At 47.8% G+C, this 20,920-nt stretch overlaps 1 protein-coding gene across 2 annotated transcripts in view; it reads right to left on the bottom strand.

Moving 5' to 3' along the window:
- Window positions 1–40: 40 nt before the first annotated feature.
- Window positions 41–20,920, bottom strand: part of PXN (paxillin) — a 51,438-nt gene continuing 30,558 nt past the window's right edge. Inside the window, exons 3-15 of one of the 2 annotated variants that reach the window (XM_085076093.1) lie at window positions 20,488–20,603; window positions 18,468–18,607; window positions 17,890–18,091; window positions 17,273–17,408; window positions 12,085–13,128; window positions 11,019–11,285; window positions 10,069–10,491; window positions 9,409–9,489; window positions 7,134–7,304; window positions 6,616–6,789; window positions 5,951–6,032; window positions 5,460–5,608; window positions 41–3,483 (exon numbers count right to left, since the gene is read on the bottom strand). In XM_085076093.1, coding sequence (XP_084932219.1) covers window positions 3,217–3,483; window positions 5,460–5,608; window positions 5,951–6,032; window positions 6,616–6,789; window positions 7,134–7,304; window positions 9,409–9,489; window positions 10,069–10,491; window positions 11,019–11,285; window positions 12,085–13,128; window positions 17,273–17,408; window positions 17,890–18,091; window positions 18,468–18,607; window positions 20,488–20,603 — 3,252 coding nt within the window. In that variant the 3' untranslated portion in view covers window positions 41–3,216. The remainder of the gene's footprint in view (window positions 3,484–5,459; window positions 5,609–5,950; window positions 6,033–6,615; window positions 6,790–7,133; window positions 7,305–9,408; window positions 9,490–10,068; window positions 10,492–11,018; window positions 11,286–12,084; window positions 13,129–17,272; window positions 17,409–17,889; window positions 18,092–18,467; window positions 18,608–20,487; window positions 20,604–20,920) is intronic. The other variant, XM_085076094.1, reaches the window with a different exon arrangement.

The following is a 20,920-nucleotide window of genomic DNA, read 5'->3' as shown; positions in this document are numbered from 1 at the left end:
CCTCACGAGCTCAGCGCGGGAAACAATCGCCACACAGCCGTGACAATAAGGATAAAATTTTTATTGGCGTAAATGCAAGAATTTTAAATGGGAAAAAAAAAAAAGCGGAGTTAGAAGTTTACAAGGGAGGAAAGAATCAAATAATTGTCGACCCAGCGGAGCTTCCCCCAGCCCAGCCCAGCCCAGCCCAGCCGTGATTCGAGAGGCCTTCCCCAGGGGGAGCACACACAGACCCTCCCGGAGCACCTCCATCCCCAGCCCTCGCAGCCCCACACCCCAACAGCGGCTGTGCTACGCTAAAACCCCGTCTGCAATGAACCAACAGGCATTTTGGACACCCACAGCGGCGGCAGCCACCAGAAGGCGTTATTTGGCAGAGTAACATCGGTGTGGCATCCCAGCACATCAGGCACCAGATGAAGGCAGGAGGTGAGTGTGAAATTATCCCGGTTAAGCACTAAGGCCAGAGGAGCCCCCTCTCAGCACCACGCACCCCTCACAGCACCCTGCACCCAGGTGTGCCACAAGTGTCACTGACACAGCCTCAACTAGCAGTGAGGTAGGTTAAAGACTCCCCAGACAGGGAAACTGAGGCACAGGATTACACAGTTTGCAGGTGTCACACAAAGTGGCAGTGCCAGTAGATGTTTCTGACATCTTCTCACCCCTCTCCAGCACTTCCACACAACAGCTGTGTGTCCCCTCAGCAGCACCAAGGGAGTTGACCTTTCCAGCGAGATAAACACAGGCAGCTTAGGAACATCCATTTTAAGTCAAATAGATTTACAAGATGAAAAGGCAAATGCCTAAGGACTCTTGCCTCGAGAATTTCCCAGAGCTATGCTCAGCCCAGCTGACATAGCTCTAGTGCTCCCACAGCTCCCTCTGGCCTCACACCCACACAATGAGGTTTGTTTGTCGGGCGAAAGCAGTGGGACAGTTTCAGTGACCTGAGCAGGGCAGCACAGCACCGTGATGAGGTTACATGGGACGGTGACCCATGGCTTCCAGGGCTGCTTTCTGACACAACTGCCCCTGGACCCCTATAAGGCACCTGGCAAGCTGCAAAACACAACCAGATGCTGATGGTTACAGCTGCAGCTCTCTGGAGCAGCAATTCCAAACACTACTCCCAGGGCTGGTACCACAGACCACCACCACCACGAGTTTCAGCGCAATGCTTCCCTCTCCATAGCACTCTCCAGCCAGAGACCTAAAAGTACTTTAGCAAACATGAACTAGGCCTCAGAATGACCTCACAAATCTAGGCTAAACTGCCCCCATTTTACAGATGGGGAAACTGAGGCACGGTAAGGTTTAGTAACTGGCCCAAAGTTGCACAGCTAGTCAGGAAGAGTCTCTCTCCCAGTTTCTTTTCCTCAGTCACAAGACCTTTCTTCCACAGAAGAAAAGGAGCCCCTTCCCCAGTTAACCCTGCTGTGGTTTCAGGTGGCTGAAGAGGAGAAACCAAGGGCAAAGCTCTGAGCTCCTTCCCCTGTAGCATCACATCAAGACTCACTCTTAACATCCTGGAAGCTGGGCTTTGGGAGAACGGCAGGTGATTCAAATACAGCAGTTTACAGGTTACAATAAAACCAAAATCACACTTGTAGGTGACCCAGAGGAGGAAAAAGAAAACCCAGACCTATTCACAGTTCACCTGCCTGTGCTAGGGAAAAAAAATACAAGTCATGCTCCCTTCCCCATAGACTCCAGCCCCTCCCAACCCGCAACAAAAAGGAAATATTGAATGTTAGTTAGGCTTAACAAAGCATTGAGGTTACAGATGCAGTAAGCCAGCACAACTGGCACACTGCCTAGAACAGCACAGCTTGATATAAAAGTTGCTTTCTTAAAAATCACTTCAAAACCAATTTCTGTATAAGAGGATTAAAAGTAAATTAGATATGAATTCAAAATCAGTGTAGAAATCTACAGTTCTTATCAAAGACAGGATACAGTATTCACTTTGATAGTAAAATTCCAAGTGTGTCATGCACACCTGACCCCCAGGACTTGTTATACCAGTAACAGTCAATATAAAAGATTATTGCTGTAGCATCTCTCAGTAGAACATGTTTAACAAGAGCACAGAAAAGGGAAACGCCAAGGGGCTAATAGGTCTCATTAGCAAACTGGAAGAAGAAAGAATATAAATTTAGGATTTTTTTTTCCTGGCTTCTTAAACCCCTCCTTCTCCCCACTCTTGTGACAGATTCAGGCCCTGATAGATGGGAGAGTTTCAGGCCGGATAAACACAGGCATGTCACACTCGCTCATGACAGGGATGGATGAAAAAGGGTGCTCTGACCTCTCTGCACCTGTGTTTAAAGAAGGGGTAATGCCTCTTCCTCTCTCCCAGGAGCAGCAGGTGAGGGGAGCAGATGCCCTGAGCTGGCCTGGGTGCCTATGGAGCTGCCTGGCACGGGATGTCCCCACAAGAGAGCACAACAGTGCCAAGGGATGGTCGGGGCTTACCCCACCTCCTACTCCAGTGTGCTGAGAAAAGGCATTGAGAAAGGGAGTAACAAACTAGGGAAAAAAAAGAAAAAACACCCCACACAGTAACATTTTGATTCCTCTTAATTAAAAAAAAAAAAAAAAAAAAGAGTAAGTGGTATTATCTCCTTACAGTGTAATGGAACTGGAGAGACCCTTGCAGGGTCTTTGCTGCCTGTGCTGATGCTCTGGTGTTAGCAGGTCACACGCACCGTGTGACTTTGTGAGCAAAGCCAGGGTGGCACTGAGGTCACAGGGTGCCCTCACTGTGCTGTCGCTCACCCTGCACACATGCAGGCAAAAGCCTGAGAAGGAGGTGTCAAAGCAGAGGGTTGTGTTGTCTGCAAGTGTCACAAATTTGCTCAGAGAGCTGACACAGGCTGAAATGTACTGGCAAAGCCTCCTGTTGCCAGGAGGGGGCTGGGAGAATCTCCCTGTTGGAGCTCTCGAGCTAAGCTCAGCTGTCAGTCACACACACAGACACACACACACCGTAATGAGGGATCTCAGCCTCTCTCTACTGAGACACAGCAAGGGCGTTTCCAGTTTAATGGTCCATCTCTTCTCTGGATCTACTGCCTCTCCATAGCAGCACTCCCCACCCCCCACCCCCCTCCTCCCCTGCCTGGTAAGGTTCCTAAATCACAGTAATGTTCAGAGAGACAGAACTGCCAAGGGGGTGGCAAAAAGATGCTTTAGCGCCCATCTATGGTGCCTCTAACAGAAGAGCTTGAGGAAGCAGTTCTGGCAGTAGGGCTTGTCGTTCTGCTCTTTGAAGGTTCCTTTGTTGAGCTGCTTGAGGCAGAAGGCACAGACAAAGTGTTCGGGGTGAAATTTCTTGCCCATAGCAGTGATGCAGCGTCCTGTGATGGGCTTCTGGCAGCCGGAGCAGAGCGAGCCACGGCGCTCGTGGTAGTGCACCTCACAGTAGGGCTGCCCATCGTGCTCAAAGAAGCTGCCGTTGATAAACGGGGTGAAACACTCCTGCAGCAGGACAGAGCAAAGGGGACAGGTTGTATGAGAAGCTGGGGGTGTGGGGAGGGGCAGCTACCCAAGCCTCCCCTGCTCTGTGGTACAGGCCAGCTGTGCTGTGGGCAGGTGAACTGCTGCCTTTAAGTACTGTCCTGTTATCCAGTGCCAAACTCTGTCCATTAAGAAGAGTTTACAAAAAATGTCTGAGAAATGAACAGATACAGACACAAGCAAGGGAATTAACCAGCTCCTTCCCCCACCTGGCTTCACTTCTACAGAGCAAATACTATGGATGAGCTACCAGATGTGTCCAGCCAGGAGAAAAGAGAACATTTCTCCCCCAAGATGGGAAACACTGCAGCACCTTTCCCTGGGTTTTTTTTTTCCTCACTCCAGCACTCCAGCTTCCCTGCAAGGGCAAGCAGAAGGACCAACACAGACTTTCATGCAGCAGAATCCTGATGAGCATGGGACTGGTTCCAGCTGAGAAAATGAGGCACAATTAATCTTTACAAGTGACCTCTCCAGAATGGCTGGCATTAGACAGGTACACTCTGCAAAGAATTGTCCAGCCTGAAACATCTCCCCCAGTTACACACGGATCACTGCTGGGAGAAACTGTTTGTTCTGTAGTGCTAATGATGTTGAATAGATAAGGGGAAGAAGCTACACCAGCTATATGCTAGTAAGTGTCCAGAGCTCCTCCTCCCCCTCAGTGTCAGGCAGCTGAGGACACTTCACTGCAGAACCTTCAACAGAAGCACCCACCATCCCCACCAGTCTCCCCATGGGGAGGCTCCTCTCCTTATGGGAGTAGGAAATTGAGGCAGTGGAGTGAGGAGAAGAGTTGAGCACACTGCCAGATTTACCAAATATATCAGCAGCAAAGCCCAGAGGAGAAGCCGGTTTCCCAAACCCTGGTTTTGCTGTGCTCTTTCCCAGGGAGGACACTGAGTATCACACACAGGTGGACCCCAGCATATGGACAGGAGTCCAGCATGCAGGGTCACGGGCAGCTGAACACTTGCAGTATCAGGGGGAATGCAGTTTGCTTGCAGCAAATCCAAGACTTTGCTAATGCTGACAGTTACTTCAGTAAACAATCTTTTCCCTCAGTCAGCAGGGCAGCTGAAAAGTTTGCTCCGCTTTAGCAGAAACAGGAAGAGAATCACATCTTGTGGCCTGGAAGAAATCTGTGCTGGCCCCACTAATTCAGGCCGCAGCAGGGGGAAAGGAAAACAGAACTGCTTAATAAAGTCTCAATCTCTGCACAAGAAGGCATAGCCCCCCCTGCCCCAGTCAGGCCCAGCTTCTGCCTCACTCTGCACACCACTGCAGGAACCACAGACAGTCCCAGTAGGCAAGTGACAGTCTGCTCTAAGCATCACACCAGGAATCAGCAGCTTGTGGTTCTGGATGCCTGATCTGGTTTCTGCCCTTCTCTCCCACTCTAGGAAACAGTGGCTGATTTGGCTCATCTCTTGGGGACTGTAAGAGTTAATATTTGCAATGCTCTTTGAAAGAGTGCCAAGCATTTAATCTGCAGTATTCCTGTTTATTATGCCTGTTGTATGGAGCCTGCCACTATTTCACTGACTTGCATGTTTGTCTGAACAAGGTCAGTCTCATCAGTTTACACTGTCAGATGGAGCATGGGAGAAACATCCTCAAAATCTGATTGCTGAGGCAAGTGCTCAGAGAGAAGGTTAGTTTATAATTATTTAAAGGTCACAGAAAATATCTCTGTTTATCTGTGAGCTGCTGCAGAAGCCTGTAATTGCAGCTGGAAACAGAAAGAGCAAAGCAACTCCGAAGTTTAATATAAACAGGCAGAGAATAAGAAGGTGTTTGGTTGCTGACATGTTTTTATCTTGTGGGGCTGGCTGCCCTTCACTACCCCATGCCTTTCCTCGATATGGGACCAGATGCCTCAGGGTGGAAACAAAGAGGGGTTGTACAGCAGCAGCAAAGGACCTTGCGTTTCTTACCCGACAGACAAAGCACTCGGGGTGCCACAGGGTGTTCAAGGCAGAGATGTAGTTTTCCAGGATAGCCCGGGCACAGCCTCCACACTTGGGAGCAAACATATCAAAGTAGTCCTTGCGGCAATAGGCTTTGCCATCCTTCTCATGAAATCCTGCCAAAGGAGGGGAGAGACAAAGGGATCATCTTCACCTGTAGCCACACACGCTGTGCAAGGTAACCCGTGTGGGGAGGATCATCCTTCCCCTTGCTAACACACACAGCAGCTATAGCTGCTCCTCCTTCTGTTCCGTTCCCATCCCAGCACAGGCATGCTCTTCCTCCCTGGGGAGAAGCCATGATTACTGGCAGCATCCTTCCCCCATAAACAGCTCCCTTGGAACTCCAGTAGTTCCCCTGTGATGCTTCATGCTGTCCCCTAGCAGCAGCTCTGCCATACACCCTTGTCTGCAGTTCAGGGAGGAGACTGCTTTCCCCTTGCATAAACCAGCAATACCTTCAGGTCCAAAGAAAGCTCCACACTGGGCACAGAAAAAGTGTTCAGGGTGCCATGTCCTGTCCAGAGCCGTCACCACTTTCTGTTCAGAAGACAAAAATTGCAAGTTATGTAAATGATGGCTTCAGCTTGGAGGTGAGTAAAGGGGGGCTGGAGGGATAGGAGAACACATGAATGTTGGTGCTGACAAGAGCAAGCATTAAAATAGTCTGTCTTTTAGAGAGCGGAGTCAATTCGCCCCTGCCTCTGGCTCGTTCAGACTTCCCCACTGCACACTATTTTTACCCTAAAAGGATCTTAGGCACTGCTTCCTCCCTTACACAGGGCCCCATCCAGTCCTCAGGACCAGCACTGGTGCCTGTTACCACAGGCTACCAACAACAAAAGCTGAGGAATCATTTCCAGAATGACAGAGCAATGTGGGGTTCTGAAGGAACATCAGCAAAGGTAAGAGGGACTTACTCCACTCTTCTTACTATTCTTACAAATTCTTACTAGTGTAAGAATTTGACTGTGTCAAATTGTTTCCATTTCAAAGCAAGGACAAAGCAAATACAGAAGTCCCTGAACAAAATCTTCCACCCAGGATACATGAGTGGAGTGGAATTTTTAACACCTAGGCCTGCAGCAAGTTGCCAGCACCATGACTCCCCCAGGGAACTCACATCAAGGATGGGCCCATTGCAGTAGTAGCAGCGAGGGGAGAAGAGGTTGTGATAGTCCTTCTCGCAGTAGGGCTGCCCATCCCGCTCAAAGAAGTTCCGAGACCCAATCTCCTCCTGGCAGTGGGTGCAGACAAAGTGCTCAGGGTGCCAAGTTTTCCCCATGGCTGTAACTACCTGTTGGGAAGACAAATTATGGAGAACAACTCTATCTCCCCCTCCCCTAGAGCACATGACAAGATACCAGCTGGAGGTCAGCAAGAATGACAAGTTCTACTACTCAAGTGAGCCCTGGACTGGGGTAGCATGAAAACTGAATTACCTATCATCTCAGGAGAGGGCAGTCCCTCAGGGGCAGGGTAGAGGTCACTGGAGGAGCTTACAGCGTACCTAGCCAGTGGATAAATAGAGTACTTCAGTTTCTCCAGCATCTCCAGTCTCTCCAGTCTCACGAAACAGCCCTCCCCGTTACTCCCAGCTGCAGCCCAAGGTTCAGCAATGAGACAGCACCTTCAACTCACCTGCCCAGCAATAGGCTTCTTGCAGGCTCCACAGACACCTTTGGCAACTGTAGCTACACCCAGTTTATTCAGGTCAGACTGGAGACTCCCCAGCATGGTATCCAGCTGACTGCCAGGCTTGGAGGCTGTGGATGGAGGGGAGCTGCTCCCGGCTCTTCCCTGTGCCATGAACTGCAGGGAAGAGAAAACAAATACTGTAAGGTGAATGCTGCTGTGCTTATCAGATAAATGCCTGCTGTTGCTGCTAGTGGCTCCTCTGCAGAGACAGAGAGGAGTCAGCCACGCTCTCTGAAGAAGCTGGTGAGAGCCAGGATCAAGTACACACACTTATTCTGCCCAGTGCGAGACATGTAGAGAACCTCGGATGCATAACAGCAGCGCTGTGAACTGAGGATTTGACTTTCTTTCATTGCACATCCCAGGCACTCAGTACAGTGTTCTCTAAGCCTCTGCCAAAAATCTCCCTTTACCTCATCAGTTCCTGGCCAGCTGACAAAGCAGATGCCATCCAGAGGGTCCCTTCTCCTTGACCTCTCTCCATTCCTACACTCTCAGTTGTCTCTCCTCTCTGATAGAGATGTGCTTCTCTCCCTCATCTCACCTCCTCTGCAGCTAGAAAATCTTCTCCCTTTGCACTTCTGCAGATCTGTTTGCCAAGTCTCTCTCTCACTCTCAGGTGGTTCTCATATCATGCCTGAGCTAAGCAACTGGAAGCAGGAAGGAAGCAACTCACTCCCACTTGTCTGCTGTTTACCTACAGAGGGGGCACAATGCATCCCCAGCACGCAGGGCTGCCACGTGTATTGTCAGAGCTGGAAATGCACCAGTGGGGGGAAGGGGATTTGGATATTTGTCTCAGAGGCTGTTTCTGAAACTCACGCCACCACAGCACACATGGCTTGGAAAGGCTTCCCAGAGGAGGGGAGAAATGTTTTATGGAGGTTCGTAACTTATAAACAAAACATATGTTCTCCTTGGCCACCACAGCCCCCTTTGCAGACAAACCACAGCAAGGAAATAGATTATTTTCTCTGACTTGGCACTGCCATAGCTACTGTCAGGTTTAGGGACATGCGAAGTCAGGTTTGGAGCACATTTACTTTTACCAAGAGAGTAAATTAAAACAGACATAAAACCTATGCTTGTGAACAACCCCCCAGCCTGCTGCCAGCACAGCCAGAGAAGCAGGACATGCTGAAGTGCTCTGAGCCTTGGCAGACCATGCCCTTCCAGCCACAGGAGGAGCTATATTCCCTGTCCTGCAGCTGCTTGTCCTTGCAGTCGACCAGTTTACTCAATGACAAATCCTGGTCTCTGCTCATTTGTATAAAAATTCTCATGACATACATAAATTTAGCTGCTTTTACACACACATCCACACATACCCCAGCCTTGCCTCACATGCAGCATGACTCCCAAGAGAACCTAATGCACAGCTTTTCCCCTCCTCTTTCCTCCCGTAACCTCTCCTAGTCCAGCAGCATTGAGCAGCCCCATCACACCCCAGAGTCCTCAGCCTAAAACAAACCCTCCACCACACAGCAAATACTTGCTGTACTGTTACAGTGACTGTCTCCAAAGCACATCCACAAATGCAAGGAGACTCTCACAGAGAGAGACAACAGGTCTTTGGAGACAAAGCCTGTCCAGAGCCCCAGGATAAAGCTTGGGCTTCCTGCAGGGTGCAGCAGGAGGAAAAGGGCTGCACTATGTGGAAAGAATCAGCTTCTCTTGCTGTAACCAGGAGTTATGGCCACGCAGGGCAGGCACACATGCCACACACAAGTGATAAATACCATCCAGGGAGAAAGGGGATGAGATGAATTCAACAGGTAGCAACAGAGCACTTCACCCTTGTAGTGACCTGTAGGGACCACACATTCCTGCCAGTCACAGCTGATCCCAGAGCAGGCACAAATACCTGTGCATACCTCAATTTCTAGCTGGCCTGGCTATCCAGCCTTCTTGACAGCTCACAGATGAGCCCCCACCTGAAAGAGGTTTGTTTCCACCTCCCGTACATAATGCCTGCTGTTTGCAGGGGACAGTCAGCACAGCATCCACATAACTCATCATGCAAAGGCCCTTCAAATTCCCACCCTTCACCCGTGAGATTTGCTATCACTCGGGTTCAGAGAGGAGCTCTCTGAGCAGCAAACCATGCACTACAGGATATTATCCACATAAAAGGTGATGGGAACTCCAGGAGCAGATCCCAGCACACTGATCAACCAAAGGAGCACACCATGCTGAGGAAACAGAAAGGGGGTCCTGCCTTGTCAGGTGTTGGGGGGCCCAGGGGTGCAGGAGCAGCCAACAGACTGGCACTGGGAACAAGGGAAGGAGCAGAGGTCACCTGAAAAGTACAACAGGTCAAGATGCAGAGGTGTTTCCTTGCTCACTGCTTGAGAGCTGCCCGTACGCTAACACTGCACTGCTCAAATACATTAAGATTCCCCACCACCCTGGAGCTACAGCCCTTCCATGGCAGGAGATGCAGAACCCAGGTCTTGACCATTCCATCTCCTCCCCCAAATCCACTCTCATGGTGGACACCTGTCTAAAAGAGCAAACACAGGAAGCACTGCTGGTCTGCTCCTTCCAGTGTGGAGGTTCTGCCACCTTTTACTCCCCTCATTTCAGAGAGATTGTGGCAGGGAGAGCTGCAGGCTGTGTTTCAGAGCTACCTTCTTAATCTCAGAGGGAAATGAGAGTCCCTGCTGCACAGTGACTGTCAGGACAGACAGAACCCACACATCCCAGCAAGTCAGTGCACAGACATGTACTGTGTAGTGCTACGGTGGGATTAGACATTGTCCGTGAGTCCTCTCTCCCATCCAGCAGTTCATAGCAGCCTTTACCTGAACGCTCTATCTATTGAGCTGTCAAGTTACAAGCAGTAGTTGGATTGGAAAATAGTGCTAAAAACACAAACCAGAAGAGGGAAGCCTGCCTGCATTTCTGGCAAGAAAGCTTCATCTTCAGTCTGACAGCCAACAGAGACAACTGTCTTGGTGCTAGGGGTCCAGGTCTGGGGAGAACAGGAATGTTTGGGATCTTCATTAGGAGGGGTGCCCACAACAGAAACCTCATGATAATCATCACCAGAAGTTTCCCACTGGAAGAGAGGCTGAGGAGCCAAGCTGAAGGAAGAGGAAGAGACTGGACTAGGAGCTGGGGTAGATGACACATGGGAAGGCTGAGGTGGGAGTGAAGGAAGAGGTGCAGGGCCAGAGACAGGAGGAGCAGCATTAGCAGGGACTATCTTTGCATCTTCTTTGGAAGGCTGGGGCTGGGAAGAGGCTGGAACAGAGATTATTCTCCTGGGGAGGAGTGGGGATTCTGGAGGAAAAGCCACCTAGAAAGACACAGAGGAAGAAGAAAGGTGAATAAATCCAAATCCAAGCACTTCCTTTTACAGGAAGGCTGACTGCTACCAGTATGTTTATCCAAGGGGAAAAAGCAGCAAGAAAGAGAAGGGAACTAGAAAAGGTGCTGCTCTGTGTAGCCCAAGGAAGAGCACCATCTTTTTTATCCCCAGAAAGCTTTTCACAGGTACAGCACTGGGCAAAACAAAGCACACCTCTATGTCAGGCTTCCCAGTGTGGTTTTAAAAATAATCCCCACATGGACATTTGACATGTGATAGCAGCAGACTGCATGAACAGATACCATCAGCAGCTCCCTCAGATCCCACTCCAATTCTTAAACAACCAGAACTAGGAGTGCCTCTTTCCTTCTCAGGCCAGACAAGGGTGAATAGAAATAGTTAGTTCATTTAATATTGTTTAGGATGCACAGAAACTCAATCTGCACCTCCACACAATGCTATCTGGACAGAGGGACACACTGGAATTTCCCAGCACACGTGTCCCTGCTTTCTACCTTCTCCACTTGCTGTTCACCACTGTGCTCTACCCCCCAGGGCCTGGCAGTGACAATGACCCCCTCTGTTAGCCAGGCATCCTGGCTTTGCCACTCTTCCTGCTCCTGGTTATCGATGCCCAGTCTGTCCTGCAGCTCTTCAATCAAGCGATCTTGGGACTCAGTCTTGTGGAATATGGCAGGACCTAGTTTACGTCTTGGAGAGAGGTCCCGAGACATTGGATGCACATTCGCAGTCTCTTTTGTCCTCTTGATTAAAGATTTAATCTAAATGACAAAGGCAATAGTATCAGCAGAGAAGACAAATGTCAGAGCAAGCCCCAAGATGCAACAGCACAAGCTCAAAGACATTGGGGACAATTGTGAGGAGGAAGAGTGATGGCATTTGTTCCACAATGCCAAAATTCCTTTTGGCACAGCCCAGAACAGTGACTCAGTGCAAGGAAAAACCCCGTAAGGATAATCACAGCAGCCAAAAATATCTGTCTAGAAAAGGAAGGGAAAGATTAACCAGAGGGAAGCCAAGATAGGAGGTGCAGCATGAGCACACCACTGAGCATTACAGAAACCTCAGCATCACAAGGGCACAGAGCAGCCTCTCTCTGCCCTTGACAGGCACAAGGCTCTTGGTCAGAGATATCTGGTGCACAAAGTGTACTTCCAGCAAGGGAAGGAACATTAACAGCTCCAGTAAGGAAACTTTAAAAGGCGAGCAGAGCAGAGGAGCTGCCATCCCAATCAGTGTCATGAAACAGCCCTTTCAGCTTTTCGGAGGTCTTTGTGGACTGAGCCTTACCCCAGTTAGGGAATAAAAGTCCATTTCACAAGAAAGTCCCTATAAACTGCCACATTCTGTGCTGCTGAGCAACATGCAGGAGAGACCACAAGATAAAGCCGGGGGTTCCAAAGCCCCGTGACATGCAGCTGTCGGTGACACCACTCAGAGCTCATGCTGTTAGTGGGGGTGAGCCCAGGCACACTCACTGCACATGCACACACTGTTAGCGTGCTGGCAGAACAGTCCTGGCTAGGACTCGCCCTACTCCTGCGTTCACTCAGTGCCTGCCTGGCCTGATGCAGAAATCCTCTCAATGGGTGGTTTGGAGACACATGGCAGATCCCATTCAGCTTTCCCAAAGTTTTCAGGAGATTCTGAAGTGACTGCAGAGCTTCTGAGCTGCTTGTTTTCCTGGTCTCCTCTGGCCTTGTTCATGTTAGCAATACCTGCCTTCCTAGGAGTTCTGTCTCTACCCTGCCTCTTCTTGCCCAGATCAGGACGGTCATGCATCTTGGTTTCATGTGGCACTTCAGCTTTTAGCTCCTGTCCTTGCTCCACTACAAAGCCCAACTGGTTTTTAGTGTCTGGGAAGACATCCCACCGATCCAGGGCAACAACAGAAGGTTCATTAACAGACTCCAAAACATTGTCATTCTTTGCATGCACTTCTGGCACATGTGCAGGCAGCTCCAGGGCCCACAGCTCGTCTAAAGCTGTTTCCACACTTCTGCTCTGCGAGGAAAGAGCTGAGCTGTCCCTGAGTGCTCCCTGCTGATGCAGCTCTTTGGGTACCGGCCCCTTCCCCTGAGCATTTAAAATGGATACGCTTGAGATTGTGGGGTCAGTTCTCTGCTCCTTCTTCTCGGTCTCTTTCACCAACTCATACCCTAAGCCCCATGCCTCCACATCAGCAGATCTGTAGAGAAGCTCCACACTGGAAGCTGGCACAGGCTGGGAAGTGTTTCTGGAAGAGTCAGGCTTTCTGCTCAGCTGAGCTAAGCTTGCAGAGGCCACCTGCTCCCCACGAGCAATATACCCAGAGGAGCTCCGCGGTGGGGGCACAGGGACAGTTTGTGCCAAACAGGGCACAGGTGGAGGGGCAGCAGGATGCCCCGACAAAGGCAGAACTGCAGTGTCCCTGCCTTCCTCCACACAGCAGTCTGCTGAAGGGACAGATGTTGGCACTGCTGAGCCCCCACTGTGACTTGCAGAAGGGTGATTGGTACGGGGCAGCACTGTTAAACTGTGGGGAGTGTTGCTGGAGTCTGCATTTGCTGAACTGGGAACCGGTTCTAGGGAGGGTTCAGAAATCAGAGACATAGTGGAACTAGTCTGCAAAAAAAGAGACAGAAGGAATAAAGAGAGAAAAAGATAAAGAGAGAGATAAGGAGGAGAAGAAAAAAAAAGCAAAGGATTAAGCATTATATCAATCATGACTTCCAAAACAAAAAGCCATGTTGACCAAAAGCCTTACTTCCAGGAGTAAGGAATGAAAATGAGACACCAAAGAGCAGAACCACTATGACATTGCACTGATCTTCATGAGTTCTACAGTCATTGGGATCCTCTTAATGTACCCTCCTCCTCAGTGACAGCCCAGCATTCACCTGCAGCTGTGATGGGGCATGGCACAGCCAGTGAGAAGCCAGCTCCAAACCCAGGAATGTCTCAACTGTGGATAAAGGTCACATTAACTTACTCACAGTCAGACATTAAATTTTATTTTCCAAAGCTGAAAAAAAATTCAATCAATGAATAGAACAAAGCATGACATTTTCTTCTTGATACACTAATAAAATGCTCCAGTTGGCTGAGTTCATGCAGTGAAAACAAAGCTTCAGGGCATTCACAGCAAGAGCAGATGACATGGGCTTTGTTCTATTCACATCACTAATCTCACCTTGGAAGTGACACACACTGAATCTATACAAGTCTGTCAGTCATTCCATGCCCTTGTGAGCATTGCTTAGGTGGCAGATTAGCCTCTTCCCCTTAGGCCAAAGACTCCACACTGACATTGTAATAAAATCAGTATTAATTTTGATCCGAAAAACATTCTAAAAAGAGCAACTAATACAGAGGTTTTGGGTTTCCTTGACTTACAGGGTCTTTTGAAAACAAAAGATCATGGGTCCTTCTTTCCCCACTTCCAGTGGTTCCTGGCTAAATTCTAGGACACAAAGGGATACTACTCCTATTTCTTAAAAAGGGAGAATCAGGACAGCGACTTGGACAAGCTCACACAGCAGGTCAACCTATGACCAAGACTGTGCCTTCCCAGTTTTAAAAATGTACCCACAAAAGATTTCCAAATCCAAGAGCTATCAAGACCTGCTCTGGCTCTTAGTCATATTTTCCAAAGAAGCCTAAAGAAGTCAGATGCTTATGCTCTGAGGTGGAGGGGCACATAAATTCCTAAGCCCCATGTATGCTATCTCAGTCTCTACTTACCTTTCTGAGATACTTATCATGAATAAAAGGATATAATTAACCAGAACATGCACAAAACCTGTCAGTTAATGAAAGAATCATAACCTTCAGCTGATCTGAGCTCCTGCCGTGCTGAGGGGCCAGGAGCTGGCACACACACACACATTTGCAAAGTCACACCAGCAGTGCTACAAGGAGACTGTGCTAAGAAAGGAAAGAGCAATAGAAGACCAAAGTTCATTAAAGATTGTTCTTCCCCTCAAGCAGCACAGCCAGGCCCACGGTCACAGCAGAGAAGAAAATGACTAGCAAGTGTATTAAAAGGAGGAAATAGTGCCCTCTCCTAATAGTGCCCACTCCCTGTATTTTGCCTAAGCTGAGTACTGCTGTAAAATTAACCTGGCTTGATGCTGTGCTTCACACTTGGTTTCCAGACTTCCTAAAATGAAGTCAGTAATTTTCAAGGCAAGAGTAACATTTTGCTCACACATCAGTATTTTCAACATATTGAACCCATACTAATTCCAAAATAAGAGCAATGGGTAAGCACTAAACAGTAACAGAACAGTTAACTACAAGCATCCAGCTATGCAGTAAGCAGGCATCACATTACGCAGAAATGGCAGAGGGTAAAAAAACAAGTGCATTAAGTAATCTCAGTGCCTGCTGACCGATGAGCCAGATAACCAAAATCAAATGGATTCTGTAAGCAAAAAGAATGGGCAACAAATTAAAGTGAGCAGAATATGATAAAAGGGTAATGTATCAGCAACTTCTACTCTGGGTGCAAGGGAAATCAAGCACCAGTGCCCTCCACTCCTTCCATCCTCATCTACTGCAACTTCTACCAACTCCAACTAATCACACATCATATTTAGTATTTTTATTCCATTTCCTGCAGTCACACACAGGTCTGGTACTCAAACAGCAGCCTTTCATCTTCCACCTTCGCAAGGACTTCCCTTCTCTCCCTTATATTTTGACACTGGTACAGACTAGAATACATTTTTACAGACAAAGTTAAAGCCACCAGCTGGCACAAACAGAAGAGGTATAACCAAACAAAAAGGACTGAAGGGAAAATTAAGCAAACTGGAGGAGAAGAAAAAAGAGAAGTAATTTAAAAACAGTCAATGACATCATTAACAAAAGGAAAATTATCACAGAAACCACGTTCTTTGTGCTCCGGGAAGAATGTTTAGGCACAGATGAGCTCAGTGCCTCGCAAAAATACTAATGCTGTGTTTAATGGAGCCCAAATCTTAAAATCTTGCTGCACTTTAATCTGCTCTCTGAGGTCAACTGAAAACTAAGCCAGGAAGGCAGGTAGTGTATTAGTCACAGCAGCAAATCTCTGTCACACAGGTTTTACTGGAGATTCTAAAGCCTTTTCTCAAGAGAGCAAAGTACTGGAACATCCACAGTTAAAAATGTCCCCTCCTTGTATCTTGTCAGGAAAACCTGTGCAGGGCAAGGTCGTTCTCAGTTGCCAGGAGTTCACCTGGAAGCAAAGGCTGGGCCACACCCTGAGCTTGTTTCCTGATAAAAGCAGCAGGGGTACAAGGCCACAGTGCTTAGCTCCCACAGCACATGAAGAAGCAGGGCAGGGAACGCCAGCAGCACAAATGGGAACTCTCTCCAGCTTCACAACACTGCAGTATTTCAACCAGGCTGAACAGAGCTTGGGGCTATCCTACATTACACCCTAGGACCTCAGAAAGAGAAAAAAGGCAACACTAAGGTGTCAATATTTGCAATTAACTAAACACACACTACAGTAAGCCTAGAGAAAACAGTAACTCCCAGTGTCTCACCAAATTAAGTGTGTGTGCCAGGAATGGCAGACTGAATTCTACTCCAGCAAGCACAAGGCAAGCGAAGCCTCTCAGAACATGTGTGCTCAATGGTGGGTTCTGAACTCACACATTTGTCACAACTCCGGGTATTGTACTGACATGCATGGGACCCACCAGGCACAGAAAAAACAGCAAAGCTGCCACTGAATGTCCTGTATCTCTCCTCACAAAACATTGCTCAGCTCAGCTCTGGCTGTACCACCTATCTAGGAGGGGATGGAGCTCGGCACAGACAAGAAACATCAAGCATCCAGCAGAATCTTCCATATGAGAATAAAACAGAGTTAGGAACTGACTTAGAATTAGAAAGCAGATGTGTATGTGAGAAAGGCAAACCTAACAAAGAGATTATCAAATATATTTGCTTTCTCCATCTCCCTCAGAACAAATCCAAGTCAATAGCTCCATAAGACCATAAGCAAAGGAGCTGAAACTAGAAAGTGAAAAAATATTTTTCATTTTGCTATGACTATGGGTAAATGAAGTCTCATGAAAACAGCCCCACAGTTCATTATCTAGTGCAGGAATGGTAACATACCCACCCACATGAATAAAGAAAAAGTTATCCAAGCACGTATGCCAAGAATGAACAGTATTTGCCATCCTTTGCCCCCACAAGAAGCTCAAACTTTAATCCCATTTTGGAGCAAAAAAGAGATTTTGTTTTAAGATAAAATCTTTGAAAACTCCTTCTGTCTGATGTAAAGGCTTCAGTGCTCACACCACATGCCTGGAATATCCTCCTCAGGGAAAGCACATCAGGGTAAAAATGCACTCCAGAGAGGAGGGTCATCCCACAGAACAGAAGGGCCTGCTCTTTGTCAGTAAGCAGAGAGGTGTCCCATGCCCCACTCCTTCTCATTAAGTTGTAGCACAGCAAAATAATTCACTCTGTACTGAGCAGTAACAAAGCTCATTATCTTTGGCAAATAAACAAACTGCTGAACTGAAGGAAAAACAGATCCCAGAACTGGCTAAACCCTGCCAGTGATGAGAATTTACAGCAGTCAAGGACACCTACAGAACCACTCAGAAAGCTCAAATACACCATGGGAAGTTTATCAGAGCAAATGTGAGAGGTAAAGGAGGCATTCTGGAGACCAACCAAGGTGAGCAAATGTGGCTAATGGGCAAGAGAGACTGGTGTGGGTAAGGACAAGATGAAGCATTAAGTTGTCATGACAGGGTACCTTAAAGTCAGAGAGAGATGCCATCAGCTCATCCAGTTCTCGTGTAGCTGAAGAAGCAGAAATCCGAGTCTGCTGCTGACTGGCAGTGACACGCTGGGGGCTGCTCACCTCGCCCTGGCTCACAGTGATCGCAGGTCTGGCCAGGGGGAAAAAATAAAATTTAAAAAAGAGTGTGTTTAAGCCTGGGAGAGCACTCCTAGACTGGAAGCCCCACTGCTCCCCCAAGGAAGCACTGCACGAGGAGTTTCATTAGCACAGCCTACCCTAGTCCAGCTTCCCCAATACACACAGACCCTGCCTGACATGTGCACACACATCCCATCTGCTAATAGACAATGTCTGAACATTCATTTTGTCAGACATTGGGTATCTGTGGTCTGCTGTGAATTTGAGCTTGAACAGTCCACCTCTCATGCATGACTTAGGCATTTTTCCATCCAAAAGTAGATTAAAGAGCACCAGCCTCTTCATGCACCCACCTGACTTCTGACCCTTTAGACAAAGCCCATCTTCCATCTGTCACTCTCCTGCAGCAACTGCCCCTACACTACAGCCACCATTCCCAGAAGAGGCCATCCCACCCCACCCAAGTCTGCAAACACCACAACATTACTCACACTGGACTTGGCACGGAGCTCCCCAGCTCATCCAGCAGGCTCTCCACACTGGGACGCACATCTTCGATCCCACGTGCACCATTTCGCTTTGGCTTTTCTTTTGTCGGAGGTGCAGCCTTCCCTCCCCCAGAGCTGCTGTTCTCTGGGACAACATAGTGAGGGCCAGCCACGCTGGGCAGTGATGGGCTTCTGCCAGCCTCATCTGAGGAAAGGGAACAAACAGAACAGAGCCATTCAGAGCCCCATTCCACATACATGCACTAGCCACAGGCAAGAAGAAAAAAATTGTCCAGAAATCTTGTGGAACATCCATCTTCAAGGATATTAAAAACTTAACAGTGCGAGGACCTGAGCAACCTAACCTAACTCTGAAACTTTAGCTAGAGACAGTTTTGAAGCTGGCCTTGCTTTGAGCAGGGTGCTGCAGCTCAGACCTCAAGAGATCCCACCCACACTAAATGAATCTTTCATCAAGGGCTGGAGGGGTCTCCCTCACTAAGGACATCAGAAAGAAAAAGCAGGCTACTATTCTGAGAATCAAACTATCCACTCATACCAAACGTCCTCCTACTCCTTACCTGCTGTGAAGCCACTGGCAGGAGTATGTTGAACAGCATTCAGTTCCAGAAGAAGTCTGTCCAGTTCTGAGAGGTTGCTGCCCAGAGAGGAGCTGGTCATTGTGGGAGATGGTTCTGCAGACTTCTGCTTGTTTGGGAAGCTGAAGACAAAAGGGTAATATGAAACTTCTGTGTCAAGATACAGCAGAAGGATGGAGAGAAACTCACATTAAGTTCCCAAAATTTACACATGCACTGTGCTCTTTTCAGGCTGATGCTTTTAGCTCTGGGGGAAAGACAACATGTGCTTTGTACCATCACTAAACACAGCCACTGCTGGTTTTGTAAATTACAGAAATAGTATTGATAGAAAGGGCCTCTGATTTTAGGACTATGTGCCACCCAGTCCTGTAGGAAAGAGTTAACTGTCTGTGGATCCAAAATGCACAGAACAGCAGCAGAACCATTAGCTCACATACGGGAAAATGACTTGTTTCTGCTGACACCACACCAAGCAGCACATCCTCATCCCTGAGCAAGGGAATGCAGGGCTAGCACAGACTGGAGAGAGAGGCAAAGCACAAACCTCAGGCTATCAGCAGAAACTCAGAAGCAGTAAGTTATGTGATAGCCTCTTGCAACACTCAAGGTCTCCCCAAGTCTTCAGACCTTTAATTTGGAGAACTTTAATCAATTTTTAAGAAAGTAACTTGATACTATTTTCTACAGTGTTAAATACACAATCATTTATAAAATAGGGACTGTAATTACTGTTTAGCTTATATGAGTGAATATCATTTACCATGCAGAACTGCGAACTATTTCAAAGCAAAACTTCATATCAATACAGATTTTTATAGCAATTATACCGTAGTAACAGTGTCCCCCATTGTCAATGGCAGGGATTTTTTTGTCTCCCTAATTTTACAAATGAAGAAATAAATTCTAATGCTCTGAAAGTATTTTATCAAAAAGATACTTTCCAGATCCAAAATGGGAACTTCTGCCTCATGTACAGGACTATGTTATGCTCAAAAAGTTAGTATCTAGCAGGCTTAAGGACTCTGACACCCGTAACACCAGTGGCAATTATGAATTCCATAAGGGAAGTTATCCTTCTCTTCAGATTGAAAAACAAAATCCACAACTGCAATCTGAGGAGAACATACTTCACCCTAAACCAACACAGCAGCTACAATTCACAACAGAACCAAGCCATGCCAGACCCTTATTCAAGAGGACTTATGGCTGTAATTACCTTCATTTCATATTAATTGCATGCAGGCATCTGAAAAAACTGCAATTACTGCCTCCATTGGGTCATCGCTGGCAAGGCTGCCCAGAGAATGAGCTGAGCTCCACCCAGAATTAGTTCTGGTTGGAAGCAACTTCCTGCTCAGCAGACAGAGCTGGCATGGTTAGATCATGACACCAAAGGAACACCAGCCTCCAAAGTGTAAAGATGCCCAGGATGAACTTCTGGCAGCCTCTTCATCACTCATCCCTATGTCAGCAGAAAGGTCTGTCCTACTGCACAGACTATTCCTCCAACCTCTCAGAATAAGAGCAGCCGCCTTTGCAAATGTAAACTTGTTATCTATTAATCACCTACGGAGATGAAAGTTCTAAGAAGTTTGAACTTACCTGAAAACTCAAGTCTCTGCACATCCCTCCAGGCCTCAAGTACTGAGTTCCTGGAGATAATTAACCCAAAAGCCATCCACCTCCTAAAGAACTTTTGTGCTATTAACAGGGGGATGGATTTGTCACTTGTGTCTGGATCATATCCTTCACAACACAATCCAGATCCTGCTCTGTCTGATCTTTAACCTTTTGCTGCTGAACAAGCCAAAGGGCCAGGTCAACGTTTGAAGTGAGTATGAAAGTTACAGTGGCACGTTACAACAAAGGCAATCAAAACCGACACAAACCAATGTAACACACACAGGGAACAGTGTTTGTTTCCACTTATAGAAGGCAGCTTGAGCCTCAGCAGGCTCCAGTTGTGAGCCAGGCTTATCTCTTAAAAGGGACAAGATACCTGTAGACGTGTTCCTCTTCACTAGCACGGGGAGAAGGAGAGCTGAGCCCGTCTCTAGGAACTGAGGCACTGGAGCTTTTGGCACTAGAGCTGTATATAGGAGACTGGGACTGAGGCTGTGGAAACAAGATTTGCATTGGAAACAGAGAATACAAAACAAATATGTACACTACTGCATTGCAGACCCATGCATCCACAGAGCAGAACAAAGCCCAGCAGAAGGAAAACAAGACCTGCTCTTTAGTCAAGCCAGTCTCTGTCAGATGAGCTACACCAAGAACTGTTCTCCCTTTACTTCAGACCTGCCTATGAGTCGCAGCTTTGTGCTGGAAACCCCCAGTCTGCTTTCCACAGGCTCAAGACAGATGACTAACACTAATCTCATCACACCACCATTTTGTCAGCACAATGACAATGGCTTTCAAATTATTTT

This window comes from Lichenostomus cassidix, chromosome 15, assembly GCF_008360975.1.
Source record: "Lichenostomus cassidix isolate B80296 chromosome 15, HeHo_3.0, whole genome shotgun sequence".
Classification (NCBI taxonomy): Eukaryota; Metazoa; Chordata; class Aves; order Passeriformes; family Meliphagidae; genus Lichenostomus; species Lichenostomus cassidix.
This window is presented reverse-complemented; position numbering and strand designations above follow the sequence as displayed.